Below are 24,590 nucleotides of genomic sequence, written 5' to 3'. Positions count from 1 at the left end.
ATCCTGGGCAGGTGTGTCACTCGGACATGGGGACATCTGCAGTCCCCCTTTATCTCAGGTGCTGGGGACAATCCCCCTGTGTCTTGTGTAGCTGGATGCACCTGGGATCCTACAGAAGCCCTAAGATCTCAGCAAGGCTCTGCTGGCCTCCAGCAGTGGCTGATGCAGGGAGATGGCGGGGAGCATCTCCCAAGGCATGGGGATGGTGGGGAGCATCTGCATTGCCTGGGCTCACTCTAAGAGCATGGGGAAAAAAAGGATGGGAAGCAGCCAGTTGTGCCAGAGAAGGATTGAGAGCCAGGTGGGATTTCAGGGCTGGGAGCATGGCAGGGGCATCCACAGCCTGAATGAGAGGTCTGCAGTGGTGCCTCTGCTCCCGGCAGCGGGAGGGTAAACACGGTGCAAAGCCACTCCTTAGGTACATACGAGTCACAGCTGTCGACTGCAGCAACTAAAATAAGCATTTTCCTGCTTTTTATTCCTCTGAGCCCAGCAGAGCCCACTCAGCACTAGGAGCGGAGCTGGAGTCTATTCTTAGCTCTGCAGGGAAAGGAGCAGGAGTCCCTGCACTGCTGTCGTGCAGGGTTGGGGCTGCCAGGTCCCATCTCATCATGGTCCCCAGGAGCCTGGCCTGACCCCAGGGTGGCATCGAGGCAGGAGGGACTGCATTCCATTAGGGACAAAGTCCTACTTTTTAGCCAAAGATGAGCTGGAGAGACAGTGGGAGTGAGGGAAGCCCCAGCACTTCACTCAGCATCACTGCAGGATTTGGCATCCCTGAAGGAGAGGCTGCAATGCAGGTGGCTCTGGAAGGAATCCCTGCTCTTGCAAAGCTGCTTTTCTGCCTAGGCATGGGAAGAGTGGGGGACCTCAAGTCACAGCTCCTGCTGCCTCTGGGGATGGGACTTTTAAGGGGAGTTGAGGAGTCTGAGCTGAGAGTCACCCATCACCCCATGCTGTGCCAGGGTCAGACTTGCTTTGCCCAGCCCCAGCCATGAGATGCTGGCACTGCCCACCCGAACACTTCCCACCCCAACATTTCCCCCTGTTTTCGGGCTGCAGACCGTTGTGGCCAGGGGATCAGGGAGCCACTGGCCACCAACACCACACTATCCCCACATTGCACTGGGGGTCCTGCTTCAAAACATGGGGAGATTTGAGGTGACCTCCAAACCTGTCTGCAGAAGCAGCGGGCACAGTGCAGGAAGGAAAGCACCCATACTGATCACACTGTGACCAGTCCAGCGCTCAGCTCTGCTCCCCATCCCAGCTCCATGAGGATCAGGGCAGGATGGGGGGTGGGCAGGGATGCAGCTGTGCATGGGGGGCCATGGGGAAGAAGCCCCAGCTCCATAGCAACAGGTACTCTCCACGTAATGGAGTCCTTTCCGCTCGGCCTCCGCAGCCGCCAGCCTTATTCACATGGCCATAAATAATTCAATTTTCTCATTCACACACATGAATGCTGCGGGCCGGGGCTCCGGGTGTGCTCAGCCTCCATCTGTCTGGGGGGGAAGGGGGAAGCAGGGCCTGATAATAGACTCCAGCATTTGTTTAACATGGATGAGTGTGGCCAGATGGCCTGGGGACAGGAGGAGGGGATGGGGAGGTGGGAGGTGAGTGATGCTCCAGGGTGCTGCTGGCACCCTGAGCCTCCCCTGGATGAGAAGGGGAGGAGAGCAGGGGACTGTTGTGGGGATGAGCTGTGGCACCTCCAAACCAGCCTTGGAGATGTGGACTTTCGGGCAGAGAGTGGGTTAGGCAAGCTCAGACAGCTCTTCCTCTTGCTGTGCCTTTGTTGCCTTTCCAACAGGGGAGAAGTGATGGGAGAAGCTCTGTGCTGTGCTGAGGATTGCCCTGATCCCTGGTGAGACTGGGAGCAGGGGCATCAATCCATGATTGAGATAATTTAACAGGCGATGGTGGAGGGGAAGTGGCAAGGCATGCTGCCAGTCACTGTCCTGTCCCACCCTGCCAGGCAAGTCCCCAAAATAACACCAAAATAACCATCCCAGTGGTGGAAACACATGGCAGCATGCTGGTGCAATTAGCAGGCTCCAGGCCATCCCCTGGCAGGGGGGCAGCAGGCCTGGCAGGAGAACACAAGGGAATAATCAGGGTTAAGAGGCTGTGCTGGAAAAGCCTCGGTGCCAAGGAGCCAGTTGCCTGCTGCTTGCACAAGCTGAGCCAGGCTGGGAGGTGAGGGATGCTGGCCACTGCCTGGTGGCATCAGTTCCTCACCTTTCCCCCCTGTGGCTTGGGCACAATTCAGCCTAAAACATGCCAAGGGCAGCACCAAAGCTGGCACCTTCATCCCCTCTCTGTGTTTGACCAGAGGGAGCTGCTGCTCTGGCACACAGTAACATCCTGAACCTTGGGTGGACTCAGATCCAGATGGGAAAATACAGACCAGCAAGAAGCCTTGAAGGTGGTGGAATTGGTCACTTCGCCCTAACCCTCTCACCTATGGGCAAAGGGTTGGGCTCCTCATCGCCAGAGCAAGGTCCCCACTTCATTCCCCACCCAGAGAAATCCCTGTTGGAGATCCCATCCTAGTTTAAGACAGTGGCAAACAGACATTTAGCCTCAAGCTCCTGCACCATCTCAAACTGAAGCTTACAAAGCCGGCAGAGGGAATTTGGATGATGCCAGAAGGAGGGTCAAGAAAGGAGCCCGCGCTCTGGCAGCGTTATCCATCAGCAGCGTTGGAAGAGTTTTCCCTGAGGGAATGGGGGAGGTGGAAGCGCCTGCCGGGGGGAGCTGGGAGCGTAACCAGCTCATGTGCTGGCATTCCCCAGTTCCGCGACGTATTGGGGTAGGACACGTGTGTGTATGTGTATATTTGGGTGCCCTCACACACAGGCAAGAGTTCCCTCCTGGTTACATCCTGCTCTCGCAGGATTTTGAAGCAGTAAACGGAGCTTGGCTCCATGGTGCATCCCTGAATCATCGGGCACTGCCGGCCGCTACTCCACAACTCCTCCCGTGCGTTGTACAACCCTTGCCTGCTCCGTGTGCTCATCTGCATGAACCAGACCCCTACCCCTGCTCTGCCCGCACCTTTTAGAGACACTGGAAAAACAGGCAGCCCACACCCGTGCCCATCTAATATTAAATTAGCTTCTGCTTTCCGTGGCTGCTGCTCCAGCAGCCCCTGCCCCGCACAACCTGCAGGAAGGGCATGAGCCCGACTGCACACTTGGGAGCCAAGACCCCAACAGCTCTCTGCTACAGACCCTGCGCCCTGCTCTGAGCATCTTCCAGGGAGCAGCCCACAGAGCAGCAGCCTCGGCTTCCCCAAATCCCTCCAAAGCCATGTGAGTGCACCCAGGGCTGCCCTGTGCCACACTGGGGTGCTGAGCACAGCCAGAGCTCCCCAATCTACCAGCTGCACACCTAGGGTGTGTCTATGGCAGCAGAGGGGCCAAAAGTGACAGAGGATCACAGGGGGCTGTGGGTGTTCCCCTAAATCTCCCAGGCCATGCGCCAAGAGGTCCAGACTGTGTCCCTAGGTTTCTGCTGCTGCCAGGTGGGCAAATGCCAAGACCACCCAGGCAGAAATTTCCACCTGTCAGACAATTTATATTTTGCTTCTTCCACCCAAAAACCAGGCCCAGCCTGAGCCCTCTGCATCTTTTGAGGGATGGATGGCAGAAACATGCTGCCGCTTATTCCTTCAGCTCCCAGCACTGCAGGAGTGGGACATGGACAGCCTGACTCCAGCGGGACCCCAGGGTACCAGGGGCAGCTGCATCACTGGGTTTGCTGAGGTCCTCAAAGATGGACCAAAGAGCCACTGGAGCATGGACCACTTCCCCGCCTGTCCCATGTCCCCATGCCATCTGTCCCTAGGAAGGCTGCAGAGGCAGCCCAGGCTACTTGCTGTGGGGTTTGTCCCGGTTGTTTTGCTCCTGTGACAGCCACCCCTGTGGGACCAGTGGCTCTGTAGCTGCTGGAGGGCCATACAGGCTCCAGTGGATGTGGATCTGCAGGCAGCTGTGGGCTCAGAAACCAGGACTGCTTGGTGGGAGCTACCGAGGAGTTTGGCGACTTGCATGGTCACCAGTGGGGCATGTCCGGTGGGAAGGGGCACAGCCTTCCCCTTACTGGGAATACACACACCCATCCCTGCATGCACATCTCCACCCTGCTCTTCTCCAAGCCTCTCACATGTCCCAGACCCTTCTCCCACGTTGTCCACTGCCTGCACATCTGAGTGACACCGAGCAGAGGCACTTACCTGCTGCTTGCCCCATTGGAACAGAAAGGACAGTAGGACAAAGCCCTCGGGACAGGGCAGAGTTGGTCCTTCTTCCCCCCCAAGATGAGGAGAGCAGCTCCTCTCCTTCCCTTGCCTGCTCCCACAGCATGCACCGTGGCTCTTCGCATCACCCGGGGCCCCTCAGGGCTTGGCCACGGTGGGTTTTGGGTGCACGGCATGGCAGCAGCTCTGAGGGTTCCCTTGGTGAGGGCCACGGCAGGGACAAGGCTTATTCCAGGGAGTTGGCATAGCAGGGCAGATGCCCAGTGGTTGGCATCCTCGGAGGTGGTCTGGGAATGCCGGCTGGCAAGGGATGGAGACGCCGAAGACCCCCACAGCTCCCAGGCAGGAGCATCCCAGCCCCTTCCCGCAAGCAGGGACCTGCCACCTCGGGGGGTTTGTTGTCCCAGGAGAGGTTCTGTTGTTCCGTCCAAGCTGGGGGCACCCATCCAGGCTTTGCATTCCCAGGGGTCCCTTCTCGCTGCAGCCCTGAATACTGCCAGCGGCATTTGGGGCTGCAGCCCACCGGGGTCCCCAGCGGGACGGGGGGACACGGAGCGCAGCCTTACCTTGGAGAAGCCGCTACAGGGAAGGGATACGGGACCCAGCTTGGGACGCCCCGGTCCCGGGAGAGCTGCAGTGGCGGAGGCAGGGGATGCAGGGATGAGGTGAGACGGATGGCATGGGGTGGGCGGATGGATGGATAGATGGTCTGGGGGCTGCAGGTTTCCCCGCTCCCAGGTGCGGAGACAATAGCCAGGGCTCCTGTTGCAGCTGCAGACTGTCTCTTTAAACCCCTCATCAGCCCACAGGTGGCCCTGTCACCACCGTGGTCATCCATGACGTCATCGGGAGGGAGGGAAGGGGAGGAGGAGGAGGAGGAGGGGGGAGAAACGCGATCCCCCTCCACAGCAAAAGTCCCCGAGCGCCCATGGCAACAGATTGCAAATGTCACTGCGCATCAGCCGGGAGGAGGCTGCCGGGCTGCCCCCCCACGGGTGACACGGCGGGGGGACGGGGCTGTCACGCCATGGGTGGCACGGGGGACACGGGGCTGTCACCCCCATGGATGGCCCGGGGGTGGGCAGGGCTGTCACCCTGTGATGGGTGTACGGTAGGGGACAGGGCTGTCACCTCGCGGTGGGGACAGGATGGTTATCCCGTGGTTCGGGTATGGGAGGGGACAGGGCTGTCACCCGCACACGGACCTGGCTGTAGGTTTAGCGGGTGGGCAGCTCCGGCTGTCACCACGGGATGTGGAGCAGCCGGATTTGTCCCCAACCCGGACACCCTGCACAGGGGTTGGTGCTGCTGTCCCCCTGCCCAGGAGGGTGCTGCTCACGGCTCGTCCCCTGTGTTTGGGGGATCCCCGATCCCCAGCAGTGACACCCACCCAGAGCCATCCCCTGGGCACCCCGAGATGACCAGGCACCCCAGTGAGCCCCCATCTCCTGCCCTTCTGGTCCTGCCTGAGCTCTGCCCCTGCAGTGGAGTGTTTCGCAAAGCCCAGGAACATTTCGGAGGGTGTTTAAATCAGATCTTGCCTTCAAGCATGGACAAGACCACTGGTGGTGTGGAGCAAGAAAAGGGGGCCAAACCCTGAACCCACAGACCCCAGAGTCGTGGACCACATCCCAGTGGTGGTGATTCCATTATCAGCCTCTAAAATTTGTCCTGTCCACTCCAAAATGAGCCTCTGACACCAATCAAAACCAGAGCAAGGAATGATTTGTTGGCAAAGAAAGATATCCAGAGAGCTGTGAAGGTCCACCAGTGCTGCATCCTGTGAACTTGGCTTTGATGGAGCTCAATCCCAGTGAGACCTGCCCAGTGTGGAGAGAAGGGCTGCAGCTTCCACAGGCTGGGGAGCCCTGAGTCCTGGCTGTGGTGGACAGGACCTGTTCACCCCCTTTATGAAAATGTGTGAATGTGTACATGGATCCCCGTGCAATGGGAGCCCCAAACTCTGCAAATGTGAATAAAGTCACTGCCCAGGCTTGGGGAAGAAATAAATTTTTAATAACATCCTTGTTTGTTTGGAAAGATGAGATACACCCAAGGATACTGTGTTTCCTTTGGTCTTTTCTCACACCAACAGGAGTTTTTTCCCCCAGCTGGTTTGTTGAAATGATCTTTAGGATGCTTCACCCTAAAAGATACCCATGGAGGCAGCCAGTTCCCACAGAACAGCCACACTCACCCCTGCATACCCTGGGGCTTGGGAATCACCTCAGAGCTTCAGCATTCTTTCCCACACCAGGCTCCTGTGCAAACTTCACCCTCTTATTTTTATATTTTTTAAAAAAATTATATTAAAAAAAAGGGTTTAATTTCTTTTGCCCTGTCCTAAGCTCGATGAAGAAGTCAACAGCCACCAAGGCCAGTGGCCATGAGAAGGGCTTGGCTGAGGACCTGGAGGTTTTTCTTCCTCCACAAGCATTCCTGCAAGGAGATGGTCCAGCTTTTTCCCAGAGGGATTTCGTGCTGGGGGTTGTGTCTGGCTGGGGGCAGCCAGGATGGGAGCAGCCCACCCCTGCATTCTCTCCAGTGCTGTTCTCCTTACACACCCTCTCTAATCCTGGGAAAGCAGCCGCGGGATCCAGGGCTGAGAAGCTCTTGAAAAATAGCCAAAGCAAGAACAGCAGAAGGGTCCTTGCTTCAACAACAGGAAAAAACATCCAAAACAGCCCAAATGAGCTGCATTATACTATTTTCTTTTTTTTTTTAACCCATCTGTTGGCTCTGGAGAAACCGACTGGAGGTGGATGTGGCACTGGCAGGGCGCTGGTGGGGCTGGTGATACCACAAAGGAGCAGAGCATCCCTTTCTTTGGCACACTGCTGAAGGGACTTCCACCAAAACCAGCCCAGTGACACCCAAGGCCATGGACCCACAGCTGCTCTGCAAGGCTGGAGGAGCCCAGCAGCCCCTGGGCCAGCCCCCAGTAACCTTCAATCCCCCAGTAGCATCCACACCAGCCCCACTATCAGAGCTCTGGGTGCTAGACTGGGGCTTGCCCTGTTCCTCTGGCCTGGGATGTGCAGAGGGACACCCCACCTGTCTGGCAGCCCATGGGGATGGGGACAGCCACATGACCCCTGTTGCTGGATCCCGAAGGGGCTGCATAAAGTGCTGTGGGAGGTGGGAAATATCCCCAGGAGTCCTGAGCCCTCAGCAACTATAACCCCACACCTCCTGCCTAATCCCAGGCCAAAATAAGCCAGGACTAACTTTATCCCCATCCTTTCCCCTGTTCTGAGATTTATTGCACGCGATTGAAATCCCTGCTGATGGCTGAAACTGCCCCAATGAGTGCCTTCTGATCCCTCCCCAGTAGTGGGGAGGGGGCTGCAGCTGTGGCAATGCTGATATGATGAAGTTCTGAGCTCTGGGAGCACCAATTGCTGCTGTCCTAGTGGCTCCTTTGTCCAGTGAGCTGCCTTTCGGTGGTGCCTGTGCGCCGGGAGGTTGTTTTCATGCCAGCTGCTGTGTGGTTGGATGTTCTTCGGTATTTAGCTTGATCCTATTAAGGTGGATCTCAATTAATTAGGCAGGAGGCAGAGAGACAAAGAGGGACTCCGGGGCCATTCATTTTAGTCTTGTCATCGTGCCTTCTGCAACGGGCAGGCAGGGGGAGAGCGGGAAGGGACGGGATATTGCTGCTGGGTTGAAACCACTGGGAGATGGCAATGGGGCAGGCAGGTGGGGTGGCACTGGGGTCACCCAGAGGGTCCCCCAGGAGTCCTTGCCTGCTGCTCAGGGTGCCAGGAAGGCTGACGTGCTGCGTCCCCATGGGAAAGCAGCTGAAGCCACACAGGTCTTATCCCCTGGGGCAGTGGGGTCCTGCTCTGCCCCACTGCTGGTGAGACCCTAAAGCATCCCGTAAAACACATGAAGGATTGCTGGGAATTCAGCGGTGAGAGCTTTGCTGCAGCAGGAGCATCCCCCATCCATCCAGGTGACACTGGCTGGGTGCTGCTGCTGCATCCCTGTGGGTCCACCCACCCCACAGAAGGCAGAAGGAACACCCCAAGGGGCTCTGCAGCACCCCAGTTTGAGTGTTCTGCCCTGTGTCCGTGCTCCCAGCTCCCATGCCTGCTGGTGGAGTGGCTCCAAGAGCTGGTGCCTCTGCTCAGCCTCGGCAAGAGGTCGGCAAATGGATCTCAAGGGCCCCCTGACATTCCTCCTTCCTTCCCTTTGAAGGAGAAGTGCCCCTCAGAGCTGTCCTCGATGCTAATGCACAGGGCGGGAGGGGATGCTGCTAAAAGCCAAAGCGAGCAAAAGGCTCTCAAGCCCTTTGGAAAGGCCAAAGAGGTGCCCGGGGGTGACCCCAGTCTCTGCTGTTGGTGGCGGGGCTGAGGTTTTGGGGTGCACCCCAGTGTGCTGGAGGGAGGTGAGATGTCCCTAGAGGTGTCCTCATGCTGGGACTCGGGGTACAGGGGGTGCAGGGAGTGATGGGGCCATGCCAGACTCTTCCTGGGGACTGAGGAGTCTGGGATGCTCCAGAGATGGAGGGGTTCAGGGGGTGTTTGGATGAGGGGTAGCGGGTGCAGGATAGTGCAGGGGGCTTGAGGATGACTGGATGGGGTTGCCGAGGGTCCTGGCATGGGGTGTCTGACGTGCAGGCTGGGTGCAGAGGTGCGGGAAGTGCAGGATGGGTGCAGAGGGTGCAGAGGGCGCAGGGCAGGTGCAGGATGAGCGCAGGGTGGTGCTGCAAAGGTGCAGGAGGGGCAGGATGGGCAGGGTTGGGCACTGGGTGGGAGCAGAGGGGTGCCCGCTGCGGGGCTCCCTCCCGCCGCCAGGGGGCGCGCCGCGCCGTGCTCCGACACTCTGGCCCGGCAGGCCCCATCTCGCTGCTCCGGCGGCCGGAAGCGGAAGTGCGGTGACGCCCTCCCGCAGCTGTGCGGTGGCGGAAAGATGGCGGCGGCCATGGTGTGAGCGGGACCCGGCGCGGCCCCAGCGGTGAGCGCGGCCGCGGCCTCCCCCAGCTCCTAAACCGGCTCGGGGACCACCGCAGCCCCCGTGTCCCCTCACCCCAGGCCCGCGGGAGAGTTTCAGGGATCCCCGATACCTTTGGCGGGCGGGCCCACAGCTGCTCCCGGGCTTCCCTGGAGCTCAGTCCCTCCTCAGCCCGCGGGACCGAAGCTCCTCGCTTCTCTCGGCAGGTGGGCCCGGACTCATCGTGGGCGACCCCTCTTGTGCCCCCTCGCCCCCAGCTCTCTCCGTTCTTTCCAAGCTGTACGCTGTTACTTGTCAGGTTTGCATTGTCCCTGGCTTCCTGCACTCCCTCCCTGCTGTATGGAGGCTTCCTCCATTCCCTTGGTATCCGCCTGTGCCTGTTCCTCTTCCTGGCTCCCTCCCCTCCCGGTGCCCCGTTGTCTCTCTCTTTAGCAGGCAGGACTGCCCTTGTTTTCCTGGTGCTTCTCACTGAGATATTTCTCCCAGTCTCCCCACCTGCTTCCTGTGTCCTCCCGTGTAATTTTCCCCTCTCCCGAGGCCAAGTCTGTACCTTCTAGCCAACCCCCTCGGGTGCTGTGGGTCCGTGTGAGCAGTTCCCCGGTGCCCTGCACTCCACCCCAGTCTCTGTGTGTCCCCAGGGCATTGTGCTCTCCCCGCAGGACGAAGATGAAGTAGAGCCCTGACCATGGACCATGAAGCCCCCACCATCAGGCCCCGGCGCATCCAGAACCAGAACGTCATCCACCGCCTGGAGCGGCGCCGCATCAGCTCGGGCAAGGCTGGCACCCACTGGCACCAAGTCCGCGTCTTCCACCAGAACGTCTTCCCCAACTTCACCGTGGTCAACGTGGAGAAGCCGCCCTGCTTCCTGCGCAAGTTCTCCCCCGACGGCCGCTACTTCATCGCCTTCTCCTCCGACCAGACCTCGCTGGAGATCTACGAGTACCAGGGCTGCCAGGCGGCCGAGGACCTCCTGCAGGGCTACGAGGGGGAGATCCTGGCCAACGGCAACGACCAGAGGTCTGTCAACATCCGCGGGCGGCTCTTCGAGCGCTTCTTCGTGCTGCTGCACATCACCAACGTGGCCTCCAACGGGGAGCACCTGAACCGGGAGTGCAGCCTGTTCACAGACGACTGCCGGTACGTGATCGTGGGCTCGGCTGCGTACCTGCCCGAGGAGCCACACCCGCCCTTCTTCGAGGTGTACCGCAACAGCGAGTCCGTGACCCCCAACCCCCGCTCCCCGCTGGAGGACTATTCCCTGCACATCATAGACCTCCACACGGGCAGGCTGTGCGACACGCGGACTTTCAAGTGTGACAAAGTCATTCTGTCTCACAACCAGGGGCTGTACTTGTACAAGAACATCTTGGCCATTCTCTCCGTGCAGCAGCAGACCATCCACGTGTTCCAGGTGACGCCCGAGGGGACGTTCATCGACGTGCGGACCATCGGCCGCTTCTGCTACGAGGATGACCTCCTGACCCTGTCTGCGGTGTACCCCGAGGTGCAGCGGGACACTCAGACAGGAATGGCCAACCCCTACAAGGAGCCCTTCATAAACTCCCTGAAGCACAGGCTGCTGGTGTACCTGTGGAGAAGGGCTGAGCAGGATGGAAGTGCTATTGCAAAAAGAAGGTTCTTCCAGTACTTTGACCAGCTGAGGCAGCTGCGCATGTGGAAGATGCAGCTCTTGGATGAGAACCATCTCTTTATCAAATACACTAGTGAGGATGTGGTCACACTGCGGGTGACAGATCCTTCCCAGGTATAGAATCACACAATGGTTTGGGTTGGAATGGACCTTAAGTATAATCTAATTCCAGCTGCCCTGCTAGGGGTCCACTAGACCAGGTTGCTTAGATTCTGCCTCCCTCTTCAGGCTGCTCATTACTTTGTGGCAAGTGCTCAAGTACTACAGTGCTGTGAGCTGTTTGTTACTGAGCCTCTGAATGTTGTTTGGGATCCCCAGTACTTGATTCTTGTGTGAACATTTGATGCCTCTGATATTGGTTAACTTCTGTATCTTTTGGTTGCATGATTTCATTGCTTCCTTCTCACCTGTAAAATGAGAAAGACCTGATGTGTTAGGAAGTCTTCTTTCTCCAGGGGTTGTTCCTCATGCTTACAGATGCTGTACAATCCTCTTTCCCAAATCCCCAACTGAATTTATTTTCAGCAGATATTTGATATAGTTCATTTAATTTGTAGAGATAGTCTCTCCCTTTTCTCATGTATCTTCAACATGTTTTTCAAGTATAATAGTCTTCATTTTTCCCAGTACAATTACCATTTCTGTTCTGCCTACATACTTAGTCTTTCAAGCTTCAGTAAGAGGTAGTATTTATGATCTCTCCAAATTGAAGTAGCAGCTTTTAGATCAGGCTAATGGGCGAATTGCTTCTCTTTTCAGTTTAGTACTAAAGAAGTGGAATTAGAGCAAATGTAGTTCAGTCAGTGCTCAGTCCCTCCAGATGTTTCACAGCCCCACATGTTGATCATCTGTTTTCACTGCTTTTGGAGGGTTTGGTCACGTTTTGAGCCCTGTGAAACTGAGAGATATTTTTAGCTAGCTTTTATTCATTTAATTAGCTTGTTGAAAGTTTTTAGCAAGAATTTGTAATAAATCTCTAGTGCAGCACGTAAGTCTGATGGCTCCCTAGATACTTGTTTTCTCTTCCCCACATCTTTGCCAGATCTAGGACTTAGACCCTAGAAGAAATAGACAGTAGCTCTTTGTGTGTTGCCTTTGTCCAGTTCTTCCTGGGAGATGACTCTGGTTTGTTTTGGTTTATTTTTCTCTTCTGTGGTGTTTGTTTGGGGGAGTTGCTTTGGGAGGAAATAGGTAAAGCCTGATTTAATCCATTTTGCCCATGTTGTTAAGCTAAGTGTCTGTCTCAGAAATATCAGGGCTCTGTTGAAGTGGCCTGCAGGGTTCTGCTCATTGCTGGTGTCTGGAATGAGCTCCTGACCCTGATGGAAATGTTTGTGGCAGGCTCAGCTCTGCACTCTGCTTTGGTTAGCAGGGCTTTTGTGCCTGGTTTGCTGCAGGGAGCTCTCAACTCTCTTCTCCCCAGGGTTACTTTAGAATGCAGGTTGTGGTTTGTTTGCAGTGTGCCTTAGATGCTGGGTTTTGTGCTGCAGGAAAAGCATCTCATTTCTTCCAGGAGATAATTCCAGATGTGGACCAGTCTCTGCAGACTTCTTTCAATGCAGGTGTTGTGTTAGGGCTCCTTGAATAAAACTTGGCTCACAAAATACCTGTAGTTCCCATTTTTCTTCTGTCTGTCAGACAAGGAGCACGAAGTTTCGTCCAGTTTCAGTCTCCTCTTTCCTCTCTGGCTTCTCTGCCTAGAAGGTTGAGGAGTTGCTCTTCATGATTGTGGGCTGTGTGTTTTTTGTCTGAGTCGGCACCAGATCCTTTGAGATGTTTAGTAGTGTGCTCTGCATATGTAGCTTCGGGGTTTGTTGCTATTGTAGGCTTGTGTTGATAGGCTTCACAGCGTTGCTGTGTGATTTTTGTGGCACTCAGCTGCTGCCTCCCATGCTGTGATGATGTTTTGGTGGTGTTGCAGGTGCTGCAAAAAGCAGTGAGGGTTTCCCTGCTCATCATCCTGTTGATGTGTCTGTTAACCCGGCGAGAGAATGTTTTTTATTTCAGGTTGGAGGATACTCCCTGCAGTCTTCAGTGATTTAAATAGTTCTTCCTTCTGCTGTCTTCTCTAATTTTCTCTCTGCTCCAGCCCTTTATTTCAGAAGGGCTTCCCTTTCCTCAGGCAGTAGTCTAGTGAGTAACCTCATCTAGTGTGTTTCATTTGGACATGTGGGGGATGGATTGTATTATCACAGTTTATTTTGAGGCTGTAAAACAAACAAACCTTGTGATATTTGCAGGTGGGTGGGGTAGGCAGAGTGCCTGCCGTCATCCCTGAGCATTGTTTTGGAGCAGGAGGTGAAGCATTCAGGAATTGTCTCTGTTGACAGAAGATTTAATCAGATACGTGTCTCCACCACGGGAATTAGTTCCCTTTGAAGTGGGGGCAGGTTCTCACTTTGGGGTGCCAGCACTCCTGTCTCTAACAAGTTACTTTTAATGACCAAGAATTAAATATGCCCTTTCCCAATGGGATGGGAATGTCATCACCCTTTGATGTACCTGCACTGACACAATGTCACCTTTTTTCCCAATTTCTTGCTCATTTGTGCCAGGAAACATTGCCATTGCCAATCCCCAGCATGATACAAGGGCTTTCTTGCACAAGAATGTCAGCATTAAAAAGAAGTCATTAATGTCTTTCAGATTTTCATTTCTGTGTTGACAGGGTACCTGCAGGGCACAAGTTTTTTTGGGCAGTGATCTAGTGCACTAGTACACTAAGAAGGCTCATCTCTATGGGATGCAGATATTAAGGAGGGGAAGAAAATAATATATCAACGCAGAGGTAAAAATAATTTACGGTGAGCTAGTACTGGATCTGAAATCATTTTGTCAGCAGGAATGAAAATTAAATTTGACACTTGAGAACGTGTTTTGGATTTGGTGGAGGACAAAGAAGAGAAAACAGTACTGTTGCATCCAGTTCGAGTCAAAAAATTGGGAGCTCATTAAGTTTTCTTAAATAATCACAGTTGAGGTGAATAATTTGGTACATGTTTAGGTGTTCCAATAGGAGAACAGATTAGTGTGAGGATGTAGGATTCTCCTGTGCTGTGGAGAAATTTGGAGAGTCTGTGGTGTAATGTGAGGAGAAGGAAGGGACAGCTTCTCCACCTGTGCTCTCCTGGGTAACCTCTACCTTTCTCCCCAGCCCTCGTTCTTCGTCGTGTACAACATGGTGACCACGGAGGTCATTGCTGTGTTTGAGAACACGTCTGATGAGCTGCTGGAGCTGTTTGAGAACTTCTGTGACCTCTTCAGGAATGCCACCCTGCACAGTGAGGCTGTCCAGTTCCCCTGCTCAGCTTCCAGCAACAACTTTGCGAGGCAGATCCAGCGCCGGTGAGCCATTCGGAGCATGCTTTATTCCGTATAGACACACGCTCACCCCCGTCTGCTGAAGGCCAGTATCAAATACCAACCCTGAGAAAACCAGTTCCTTTGGTCCCCTTTGCCAGGTGGTGCAAGGGTCAGGATTATACATGGTTCATCTTGCAGCCTGATGCATCTGATTTAATATTCCACAGCATTTGCCTCGTTAGAGGAAGGAACAAAGCAGTGGCAAACTGGTGCTTAGAAGGAAGGAAAGGAATTTTGAGGGAAAGATGCTTCCATTGCTCCTTGAGCAGTAACTCTTCTGGAGGTTATGAAAATGTTACTGCCCAGGGGCTTTGGTCCCCGAAGATACAATTTGTCAAGATGCTGGCATGATCTAGTTGGGTGTATTTTGCCAAGTGATGTTCTCTGAATTTAGTGTGTACCAAACTGCTCTGTAGCATTTCCTCAACATCAGTCACCAGCTTGTGGTTCTCCTCAAGCTATGCTAGGAGAAAGGAAACTCATAGATCTGTTGTGAAAGCTGAGCAAAATACCAAAATAACCTGGGTTTCTAGAATATGCTTTAACAGTCAGATGTGGTTTTAATGAGGCAGAGTGTGTTATTTCTCTTGGAATAATTTTTTTATGACTCAGGGTGTTTTGTTCTTCCAGTGACTTGTTTCACATCATCCAAAGTACTTGGCATTCACTTATGGGCATCAAGCTTCTGTTGTCTTAGACTGATGTCACATAAGTATGATGAAGTTGACTATGTCTGTAACTTTCTAGAGTTACCTGTCAGGAAATACATAATGCTTAATGGAAGAGAGAATGAGAGAACTCACCAAAGACTCATGAAGAACAACTCCTGCCTTTTGTTAAAGTAGAAAGAGGAGTCTTTTCATCCCCTTGCCACAAGTGTAACAGGAGTGTTGTAACTTCCACAGCAAAGTATCATAGAGCATAATCCACAGTGAGCTGGCTTTTGGCTGAGTGTTTACCCTCCTTATTGTATGACGTCCTTGCAGCTGGTCTGACTGTTCTTGCACACGTAAAGTTCCAAATTTTACTTGGAAAGAGAAATCCAGCCTGTGTTAATCTCCCCATCACGAAGAACTTTCAGATCACTGTAGTTTCTGGAGAGCTTTATGCTTCTCATCAAGGTTCTTCATCTAAGGTTTCTCTGTTTATGCATTTAAAACAGTGGCTGGAGAGAGGAGGATTCTCAAGTCAAAAGTGAGGACTCAGCTTTTACTGTGGAAGCCCCCTGGCTTTTGCTCATGCTGTTTCCAGGCTTCATGATAAAACTTGGATTGACTGATAAGCTGCTAATCCATCTCTCCCTGTTTCTGATCCTGTTCATTTCCTGTACTGCAGAGAAGCTGGGTCCAGACCTTGTGGGTAGGCACATTCTTCTCCTTCTGTCACTTTGGACTTTCTGAGTGACACAATAATGATGAGGGAGGATGAAAAGGTCAGCAGAACTGGTTGATGCTTGAATCACTGTGATACATCTTTGGAAATGAGCTGTTTTGGTTCTTACACCACTGCTGTTTTCATTCCCTGTCAGTTTTCCTGCTTGGTTGGTTTAAGCTGTGCTGCTCACCTGTGGCCTTGGTGACCAAAAGGTGTCTCTTGGTGTGCTGCAGGTTCAAAGACACGATTGTGAACGCCAAGTACGGAGGGCACACGGAGGCCGTGCGGCGCCTGCTGGGGCAGCTCCCCATCAGCGCCCAGTCCTACAGCGGCAGCCCCTACCTCGACCTGTCCCTCTTCAGCTACGATGACAAGTGGGTGTCAGTCATGGAGCGGCCCAAGACCTGTGGTGATCACCCCATAAGGTATGGGACGGGTCAGGGATCTGTGTGTGAGGAGGGAGTGCAAGGAGTCGCTCTAAATCGCCTCTGCGGTGTGCAGAAAAAGGAGTAGATGGAGGCCTTTCTCTTAGGAAATCCTTTCAGCAGGGGATTTATTTCAGCAGTCCCACAAAACTTGGCCTCTCTCCTTTACAGTAATGTGGGTGTGTGGGAGGGCTCTTCATGTTTTCTCGCTGAGCTTCTCTGGGGAAGGTTTGGATGGCGAAGTCTCAGCCTTTTCCATATGAATGGTCTTGTTCCTCCTCCTCTTCTTGTAGTGATGCCATTGTGTTTGGGTTGCAGAGTGATACAGCTCTGATGTCTGCTTTCCTATGCTGGAAGGATCCTTTCTGAGCATGTGGGTTTAGTTGGCAAGGATTGTCTGGTTTGTCCTGTGAATAAAATAGTGTCTGGGCTAGGTGTTACTCAGAAAGCTTGTGGTATTGATTGAGCTGTTTTCAGACTTCCCTTGTTTACTGTTCTCACCCTGGGAGCTGTACTCCTTTTCATGCTCCCTTCTCTCTGTGATCTGCAGGAAATTTCTGTCTGTAGTAGGAATTTTAGCCAGGTGTCAGTGCCATTCTGTGCCTCTTCTGTCTAAGTCTCCAATGCTGCCAGAAGAAATAGGTCTGAGCTTGAGAATAAGGAGGTTTGCAATGCTTCTTGAAGAATCATCAGGACTATTTAATTTTTTTTGTTGGCTGCAGCCATGGCTGCAAGAGGTAGTGGTTAAAAATCCAAGATCTCTGGCTTGAAAGGCTCAAAGAGCCGGAGTTATTGAGGCAGAATAGTCTTTCTGCTCACAGTACTGCAGAAGCAAACCTATGCTCTGAAAACAAAGAGAGCCTACAGTGCCTGAGTGCTTTGTTTAGTGACTGCACACATGTTGGGGGCTCAGGCAGCCTAGGGAGATCATTCTGGGCTGCTTCCCAACTTTATTTTCATCAATGCATTCTCAAAAAGTGGTTTCATATCTCCCCTGGCCCTGACTCAGGTGGCGGGGAACTTCTGATTATTCCTGCGCTCTCAATTCCCAAATTATGTATATTTAATTGATTCTTCTGCCTGTATGATTTGGTTTGATCTCCAGTTTCCATGTTATCTGCAAAGAAAGCCTGCCCTTTTCCCCCTTGTCATGCTTGACGCTGGGAAAACTTGCAGGGTGGCAGTTGTCTGCCAGTGCCAACCTGTGCCTGGCTCCCGCAGACAAAAGGCAGCAGAACTGCAGTCATTTGCTGTGGTTGAGTCTTTGTAGTAAACAAAGCCAAGTGCCACCTTCCCTCCCTCCCCTGAGCAAACCCGCGTTTCAGAGCCAGAGCTTTTAAAGCTCAAAGCTGTGCAGAGTCAATTAGGACTTGAATAGAGCCTCGGAGCAGTGGGGCTCCTGGTTTTTGGAAAGTAAGCAGAAGATGAGGCGCTAACCTTAACCATTCAGTAGCTGAAATAGTGCTGTGCAAAACAAAGGGATTAATAAAATAATGCCAGCTGCCTGTTGTGGTTAGAGGGCTTGGAAATGAGGGACCACAGGATTTGTAATGTAAGTCCTGTAATTGTCTGGACTGGAAAACCCTTCAGCAGCTAAGGGTGTTATAATCTGTGTGCGGTTTCCTGGCATGATGTGGGAGCTAGGAAGGCTTCCAGACCTTTTCCAGATCAATTCAATATTTCTGTGCACTACGTCCTTTTAACCATTAGTGCTTTTCTGCATCCCAGAAGGTTCAACTCTCAACTCTGCCTGCTTAAGAGACCAGTGGCTGTTTGGTGTCAGGTGGGAAAGACTTTAGGTTCCCCATCACTACTGCCTTCCAGTCTCTTTTCAGGAGGCTTGAAGAGATATTCAATGGGTGAAATGATGGCACTTGTGAGGAAGAGGCTCTAACGCAGCTCTGCCTATAGCAGGGGGTCTCTAAAATCCATCTAGATGGCTAATAAGGAGCCATTTAACCAAAGAATTGGTCTGCAGATAAATCTTCCATTTTCCTACGGTTTGAAAAGGCTGGTCTTGCTGTTTCTGTTGACATACAATTTTATATTGCAGTGCCTAATTTATCCCCAGAATGAGAGCCCATGGAAATGGCCTCTGATTGCAGAGCACTTTTAAAAATACATTTAAAAATACCAAACTGAGCGCATCTTTAAGATTACAGGGAGCTTCATCTTGAGTAGTAAATTGTTGTGAATTGGGGGAGAGAGGAACAGACAGGGGACTGTGCTTTATTTAAAGAATGACCCTCTGCATACCCAGCCTTGCGTAGGAGGGAAAGGGCTTTTTGAAAAGCCAAATACCAAGATTGTGACTCTCTTGCTGGGTTCTTGTGTGCAATTTTCAGGCAGGGCTGGCTGGCACTTTTGATTCAGAGGAAGGGAGAGGAGAGTGGCCCTCCAGGAAGAACATGAGGTTCTCAATAGGCTGTGTTGTTAAAATGTGGAGTATGTCTGCTCCTGAAACAGCATCACTGGTATCTGTCATCAGCCGTTCTTCCAGGCTGAGAGCTGAGTGCATCGCATTGCTGGCGGGGGGGAGATGTGCTCTGACATTAAAAGCATTCTTTGAGTTAAAATCAGAGGAAAATGCAAAATACCCACATGCACTAAGTGTTGGTGGAAAAGGAAACAGCTGGGAGGCATAATGGCAATTCTGTGCCCCAAGTTGGAAGAGGTCTAATGAAAATGGTCTAACGGAGACAGCTTCAGGGTGAGGACTTGAGTTAGAGCCTAGCTACCTGGTGAAGGTACCACATCCAGAAACCTCCACCACTGTGTCCCAGAAGCCTCCTCCAAAGTCTTGGGGAGAGTGGGATCATTGCAGCCAGTCCTGTGTTCTGGCAGCAGCAAAGGACTGTGGTGTTATGTGGGCTTGTGTCAGTTACACAGAGTGTGCAGAGGAGGTTCAAGAGGCAAAAGAGCTTCCCTAGACTCACCTCTCTCTTCAGTGCTGTTTGCCTCATCCCCCTGACAGTGTTCCCTTTGTGCTGGAACTGTGTTCCAGAGCTCACCTGTTTGGAGATGTACATGAGTATGACCCACTCATGAGGTGTGGGTGACAGCAGAAGGACATAAGGTTTTCCTTGACCTCTGTCCTTGCTGTGATTGTTGAATCCACCAAGTACCTCCTGCCCAGCCTATGTTGTTAATCCTTTTTTGATGGAAATCTAAAAGGAACTGCAAAGCCTTGCTTGAGCTGTACAGTACAACACAGCATCCTTGAGCAGGTTTGGATTGGCTTCCTTGACTGAACAGGGGCATAGCAGGCACAAGGACAGCAGTGTAAAGCCTCTTCTGGCAGCACCAGGGGGAGGAAAGTGGTGGCCTGACACTCTCAGTGAAGGCCATTGCTAAGGGAAGTAAGCTCAGTTCTGTACAGTGTATCTTACTTAGGGATCAAGGGGAGCAGCTTGCATTAAGAGAGGATGGAGAGCCAGCACAGGTGGGGTCTGAACCGAACTGACTCCCTCTTGAGAAGTCAGCTTTGTCCATCAAAATGACAGGCAGAATTCTCTCACTGCTAATCATAAAATGAACTGACACTTTTCTAGACAGTGGAAAACAACTGCCTCGAGAGGGACTTTCCTGTGAAGCCAAGAGCAAGACACCCAGCTGAGGACCTTCTGCCCCTCAGGGAGCACCAGAGCTTGAACGAGGCGCTCGTCTCTGTGTGCGAAGAGCCCAGATGGCAAAGTCAATAGTCGGGAACAGCCATAATTGACTTTCTCTTCCTTTCAGATTTTACGCTCGTGACTCTGGCCTGCTGAAGTTTGAGATCCAGGCGGGACTCCTGGGGCGCCCCATCAATCACACAGTGCGGCGCCTGGTTGCCTTCACCTTCCACCCCTTCGAGCCCTTCGCCATCTCGGTGCAGCGCACCAACGCCGAGTACGTGGTGAACTTCCACATGAGGCACAGCTGCACCTAGAGGGGCTGGGGGCTGCTCTCCTTGCCGCTGGGCCTCGGCCACAGGTGCACCAAAGCCAGACACTCAGACCTTCTGGGAAACCAAACCATCGCTCGTAGCGAGAAGGCTCACCTGGGAGCTTCTACAGTGGCATCTCGCAGAGCCCTCAGCCTCAGCTGTGGGAAGCTGATCCACCCCAGTTATGGGGGTGAATGTTTCTTCTGACCCTGTTTGTACTGCGGAGATCCTGCTGCATTAAGCGCTGCTGTCCTTCCCTGTTCCTATTGATGGACAAGGCATAGCTGAGGTTCCTTTTGTGGTTTCCCAGAGGCATGTCCATTTTCTATCCCGCTGTAGGTCTTAGGATGGCAGAGATGGAGCTTTGCACCGCACTTGTGGAGCGCTCCCTTCTGCACTGGTGCTCTCCTACCTTGTTGGACAAATGCCCTGTCACAGAGGGAAGGGATGGGAGCCATGGGGAGGGCTTGGATACAGCTACCCCTGTTTGTACTTTCAGAATTGCTCGGGAAATGAGATCCTGCTCTCATCCACACAATCTACCCACGTCATTTTAATATGCAAGAGGTCAGGGAAAAAATGGTGTGAGAAATCACTACAGTTGAGAGACATGAGGTGTGGTCCTGACTCTTATGCAAGTTCACTTAATCTTTGTGCCTTAGTATTGTAAAAGCTCCTAAGTGAGAGGTGGTGTTACAGCAGCAAGCCAGGGCAGCTGGTTGTGTCTATAACACACGAGGAGGTGGGTGCAGAAGGAAGGTGGTTGTTTGGGAATGGTGTGGGGAGCAACAGCAGCTCCTTGGTCTTGTCAGAAGGACTTTTCTGCACCATGGGGCTGAATCCTCACGGCCCTCTGCAGGTTCTGCCGCTGAGAAGAGGGGAGACCCAGCTGCTAGGCACCCTCCTGTGTGTTGGAGTAGTGTGGAAAGTTAGTAGGGCTTGCCCAGGAAGGAGGGTGGAGACCTGAATTCATGTTCACTGCTGCGGGTGGGCAGTTTGGAGATGAACTTGTTGACTTAGGTTGTTTACCTCTCTCTGTTTGATACACTGTTCTCTGTGAGAACCCAGATGCTGTTTCCAGGCTTCAGTGCCCAGCTGGCCAGTGTGTCAGTGTTGGCTGGACCATGGCAGTGTTTGTGCTGCTGATAAATTAAGCTCCTGGATGTAATTACCTGCCACTGTGGGCTGGTGAGGATGCTGACCTGCCCTTCTCCCTTAAAAATGGAGTTTTTTTTTCTAGGCCAGCATTTAGGGACTTTTACACAGAGGCTGGTTAATGACTGTGTGCTGCCAGGCAGCACAACCATTCCAGCATCACGATGTGCTCCATCAGAATCTGGAGCTCATTCTTGTCCCATTCCTATCGGAGGTACAGCAGGGGCATTAGAAAATTGGTGCTAATTCACAAGACATCCTCTACATTAAAGGACCCTGTGGGTGTCTTGTTTGGACCAAAATGAGCAGTGGATGATGTGTTGTGGCCATGTGCCTGTGAAGAGGAGTGTTGGAGTCATGCATTCATTTTGCTGGTGATGCAGAGGAGAAGAACTGCGTGGGTGGTGGTTCCTGTCCATGCCATGAATGGTGGACCTCAAAATTAAGGGTGTCCTGGGGTCCTTGAATCAGCCTTTACTCTCTGCCTCATAGTACTTCTCTCCTGGCCTTGCTAAACATATTTCTGGAGAAGACATTGCATTTCACTGCTCTTTTCCTGGTGTTTGCACTGATGGTGTCTCAGGTCTGTCAAGAGTGCCGGCGGGTCAGGAGACTGCTAACAAAGGAGGTGTCCGTGCTTTAGCTGCAGGTTCCTCTCATCTAATAACACTATTTGTTGAGGTTTTAGGGTTTTATCCTGTGATCTGTTCCTCAAATATTCAATTAAAGCTCCAAGTGGAGAATCGTTTGCACACCGTAGATCATGGGTTTACCTCCCTCTGCACCACTGTCACAGCTGTTCACACTTCAGTTGGAGACTTTTTTTTCCCCCCTGAGCTTTCAGCAGCTCCATCTGAGACTGCGTTTACTCCTTGGTGTCACAGCCTCCGGAGGTCAGTGCTCACTAAAATAGCTGTCAGATCTCCATTTAGACTTTCTTTTCAGTGGCAAAAATATAAACTTCAGCATTGCTGTAGTCAGGGCTTTTGCCAAATTCAGGCTGCCCTGTGTGAAGGAAAGAGTGTGGCATGGATTGTTGGACTGGGGGCTGAGAAACCAGAGATCTGTTCTTAGCTCTGCTATTAAATTCTGAGGCTGGGGGCAAATCACTTCCTGCTCCAGCTGGTGTTTTCTTCTCTGTAAATGAGGCCAAAAACATATTTTGAGCTTTTGTAAAACACTTTGAGATTCATGGATAAAAAGCGCTGGGTAAGTGCTAAGTATTTTCTTATTATGTTTGCAGACAAACTGATCATTCTGGGTACTAATTGCCTTGGAGTAGCACAGCAGATCCTCTGGTCTTGGCTGCTGCATTTTATATCAACAACAGAGTTAATTTTATTACAGAAATGAAAGAAAAGTCATGCTTGAAATTTTCATGCTTTTATTTAAGAAACAAAAAGTGTGTGTGGTGGGGAGGGTGGGAGAAAAGGGGAGATATTTTCTACCTGATATTTTTCCTAGGTTAGGGTAAAGATTTGTTACCAACACAAGACAAAAACAGAATAAACAGAATTTGCTTTAAGAGTCTGATTTATTGTCTTTGTCTTCCAAAAATCTGAATGGTAGATGGGAATTCCTTTGCTAAGAAGAGATGGCAAGGGGTGTGCCTTTGACTATGCAGGCATATCACATGGAAGTTTGCTGCCTCTTCCTGGCACTTGGAGTACAAGTGTGCTCAAGAATGTTCCCACCTGAGGCATTTCTGTAGTTCCTGCAGATTTCTCAAATTCTTCTCTCCATGAACTAATGCCAAGAGAAGAATTCTTGGTTACTTTTTCCCTTTGTATGTTATTACTAGCCCTACTTGTATTCACAGCCTCTTCCTTTATTCCATTTACAGCATTTGTCTAATCTTTTGGCCATTTTCTGCACGATCAAGCGATGAAAGCTTGTTGTGGTTTAACTTCAGCTGGCAACTCAGCCCCACACAGCCACTCACTCACTCACTCCCTCCCTCACCAACAGGATTAGGGAGGGAACTGGGAGAGTAAAAGGGAGAAAACTTGTGGGTTGAGATAAACACCAGTTAATGGGTAAAGCAAAAGACACATGCAAGCAAAGCAAAACAGTTCATTCTCACTTCCCATGGGCAGGCAGGTGTTCAGCCATCTCCAGGAAAGCAGGGCTCCATCCTGTGTGACTGCCCCACCAAAACCAGCACAAAGCTGAACACACCTTGCTTGGCAGAGCAGCCTGGACTGCTTTTAGGTTGAGCTAAGGCACTCAGATTTTCCATGTGCTGCTCTCTGCCTTTTTGCAGAACAGTGTGGCTGAGAACTCAGCAGCATCCCTGTGTTAGTTCCCCATACCATCTGCATCTTGAGCATGAAAGTGATTTTCCTTTGAATGTTTCCTCCATTTTCCTGTGTGCAGTTCTCAGATGCTTTCCTGCGCAGACCTTGAGCACACCAAAAAGCTCTTGAGCCCATGGCTTTTTAGGCAGGCAGTAAGGGACAAGGAGATGCTTGAGTTGGAAACCACATTTGACTGGCAGCAAAATCCCATCTTTCGTTACTTCTTGTGCTGCCTTTGTTTTAAGAAAAAAATGTAGTGAAAGCAGGACAGTTGTGTTATTTCTTATAGAAAAGAAATGGACATTTCTTGCATTAGACAGCGAGGCACAGAAATCCCATCAGAATCAAACATATGGATCTGTTAATGATGTGTTCCTACTAAATGCTCCTGTCAATTAACCTTCTAGTGCTCATGGCTGGCCCTGATTTAGTTGCCTGTGTGTACTGACAGGACCTTGCTTTTGCTCAGGTGCTGCATCTATTAAGCTCTTCCCTTGGTCATTTTGACCCAGCTAGAAGAATCAGATTTCTGATGCTTTAAGAAATCTCTTTGTTTTTCATGGTTATGATCTCTGTCTTGCTGCTTTTCAGCCAGCTTTTCCTGCAAGGATCTCTCAGGGCTGAGCAGAGAGGTGGTAAAGGGACAGCAATGAGACATGTGGCCCTCTGACAGCTGTTGTCTTTCTGTGAGCCTTTATCAGATAGGTGCACACTGCAGAGCAAATTGATGTCCTGTGGGCAGCAGGACAGGATTTTGTGGGTTTGCTTTGTCCTTGCTATCCAAGTTCCAGAGTCTGTGTCATTGATGTGCCTGAATCCTTGTGCTTCCCTGTCTTGTTACATGGTTGTAAAAGCTTTCCTGGTCAAACACTCCTCAGGAGGAGGGAATGGTGAAATGGCTTTTTATTTTTTTTTTTTTAATAGTTTTCCTTGCTCCAGGGCTGTGGGGGCTCTGGGCTGAGCTGTGCAGTGCTGTTCCAACCCCTGCTAGAGCTGTTTGCTGGCCAAGGTCTGATTTGACTTTGTTTCTCTTGGGGAAGAGCTGTACTTACTGTGTAAGGAAATGAGTTCTCAGAAAAATACTGATGTGGGAAAAACCCTGAATGACACTTTTTTTTTTTTTTTTAAATGATGTTTTGCAATTAAAGTACTGCAGTTTTAAACTAGCAATCTGGAA

General features: G+C 51.8%; 1 protein-coding gene across 2 annotated transcripts; it reads left to right on the top strand.

The window, feature by feature from the left end:
* The first annotated feature begins 9,130 nt into the window (after positions 1–9,130).
* On the top strand, positions 9,131–22,641 carry DET1 (DET1 partner of COP1 E3 ubiquitin ligase). Of its 2 annotated transcripts, none has more exons than XM_085070427.1 (5): positions 9,131–9,223; positions 9,880–10,988; positions 14,029–14,219; positions 15,845–16,036; positions 19,775–22,641. In XM_085070427.1, the coding sequence occupies exons 2-5, from the start codon at positions 9,906–9,908 to the stop codon at positions 19,962–19,964; spliced, it is 1,656 nt and encodes a 551-aa protein (XP_084926553.1). In that variant the 5' UTR covers positions 9,131–9,223; positions 9,880–9,905; the 3' UTR covers positions 19,965–22,641. The 2 variants fall into 2 exon arrangements, with proteins under 2 accessions (XP_084926553.1, XP_084926554.1); XM_085070428.1 differs by having other exon boundaries at positions 9,175–9,223; positions 9,859–10,988.
* Positions 22,642–24,590: the final 1,949 nt, after the last annotated feature.

Source organism: Lichenostomus cassidix, chromosome 10 (genome assembly GCF_008360975.1).
Source record: "Lichenostomus cassidix isolate B80296 chromosome 10, HeHo_3.0, whole genome shotgun sequence".
Lineage (NCBI taxonomy): Eukaryota > Metazoa > Chordata > Aves > Passeriformes > Meliphagidae > Lichenostomus > Lichenostomus cassidix.
Note: the sequence above shows the minus strand (reverse complement) of the source record. Positions and strands in the feature narration are given on the sequence as shown.

Coding starts and splice junctions, on each gene's coding strand:
- DET1 (XM_085070427.1), top strand. CDS start 9,906: ATGGACCATGAAGCCCCCACCATCAGGCCCCGGCGCATCCAGAACCAG. Junction 10,989..14,028: donor GGGTGACAGATCCTTCCCAG/GTATAGAATCAC, acceptor CTTTCTCCCCAG/CCCTCGTTCTTCGTCGTGTA. Junction 16,037..19,774: donor TGTGGTGATCACCCCATAAG/GTATGGGACGGG, acceptor TCTTCCTTTCAG/ATTTTACGCTCGTGACTCTG.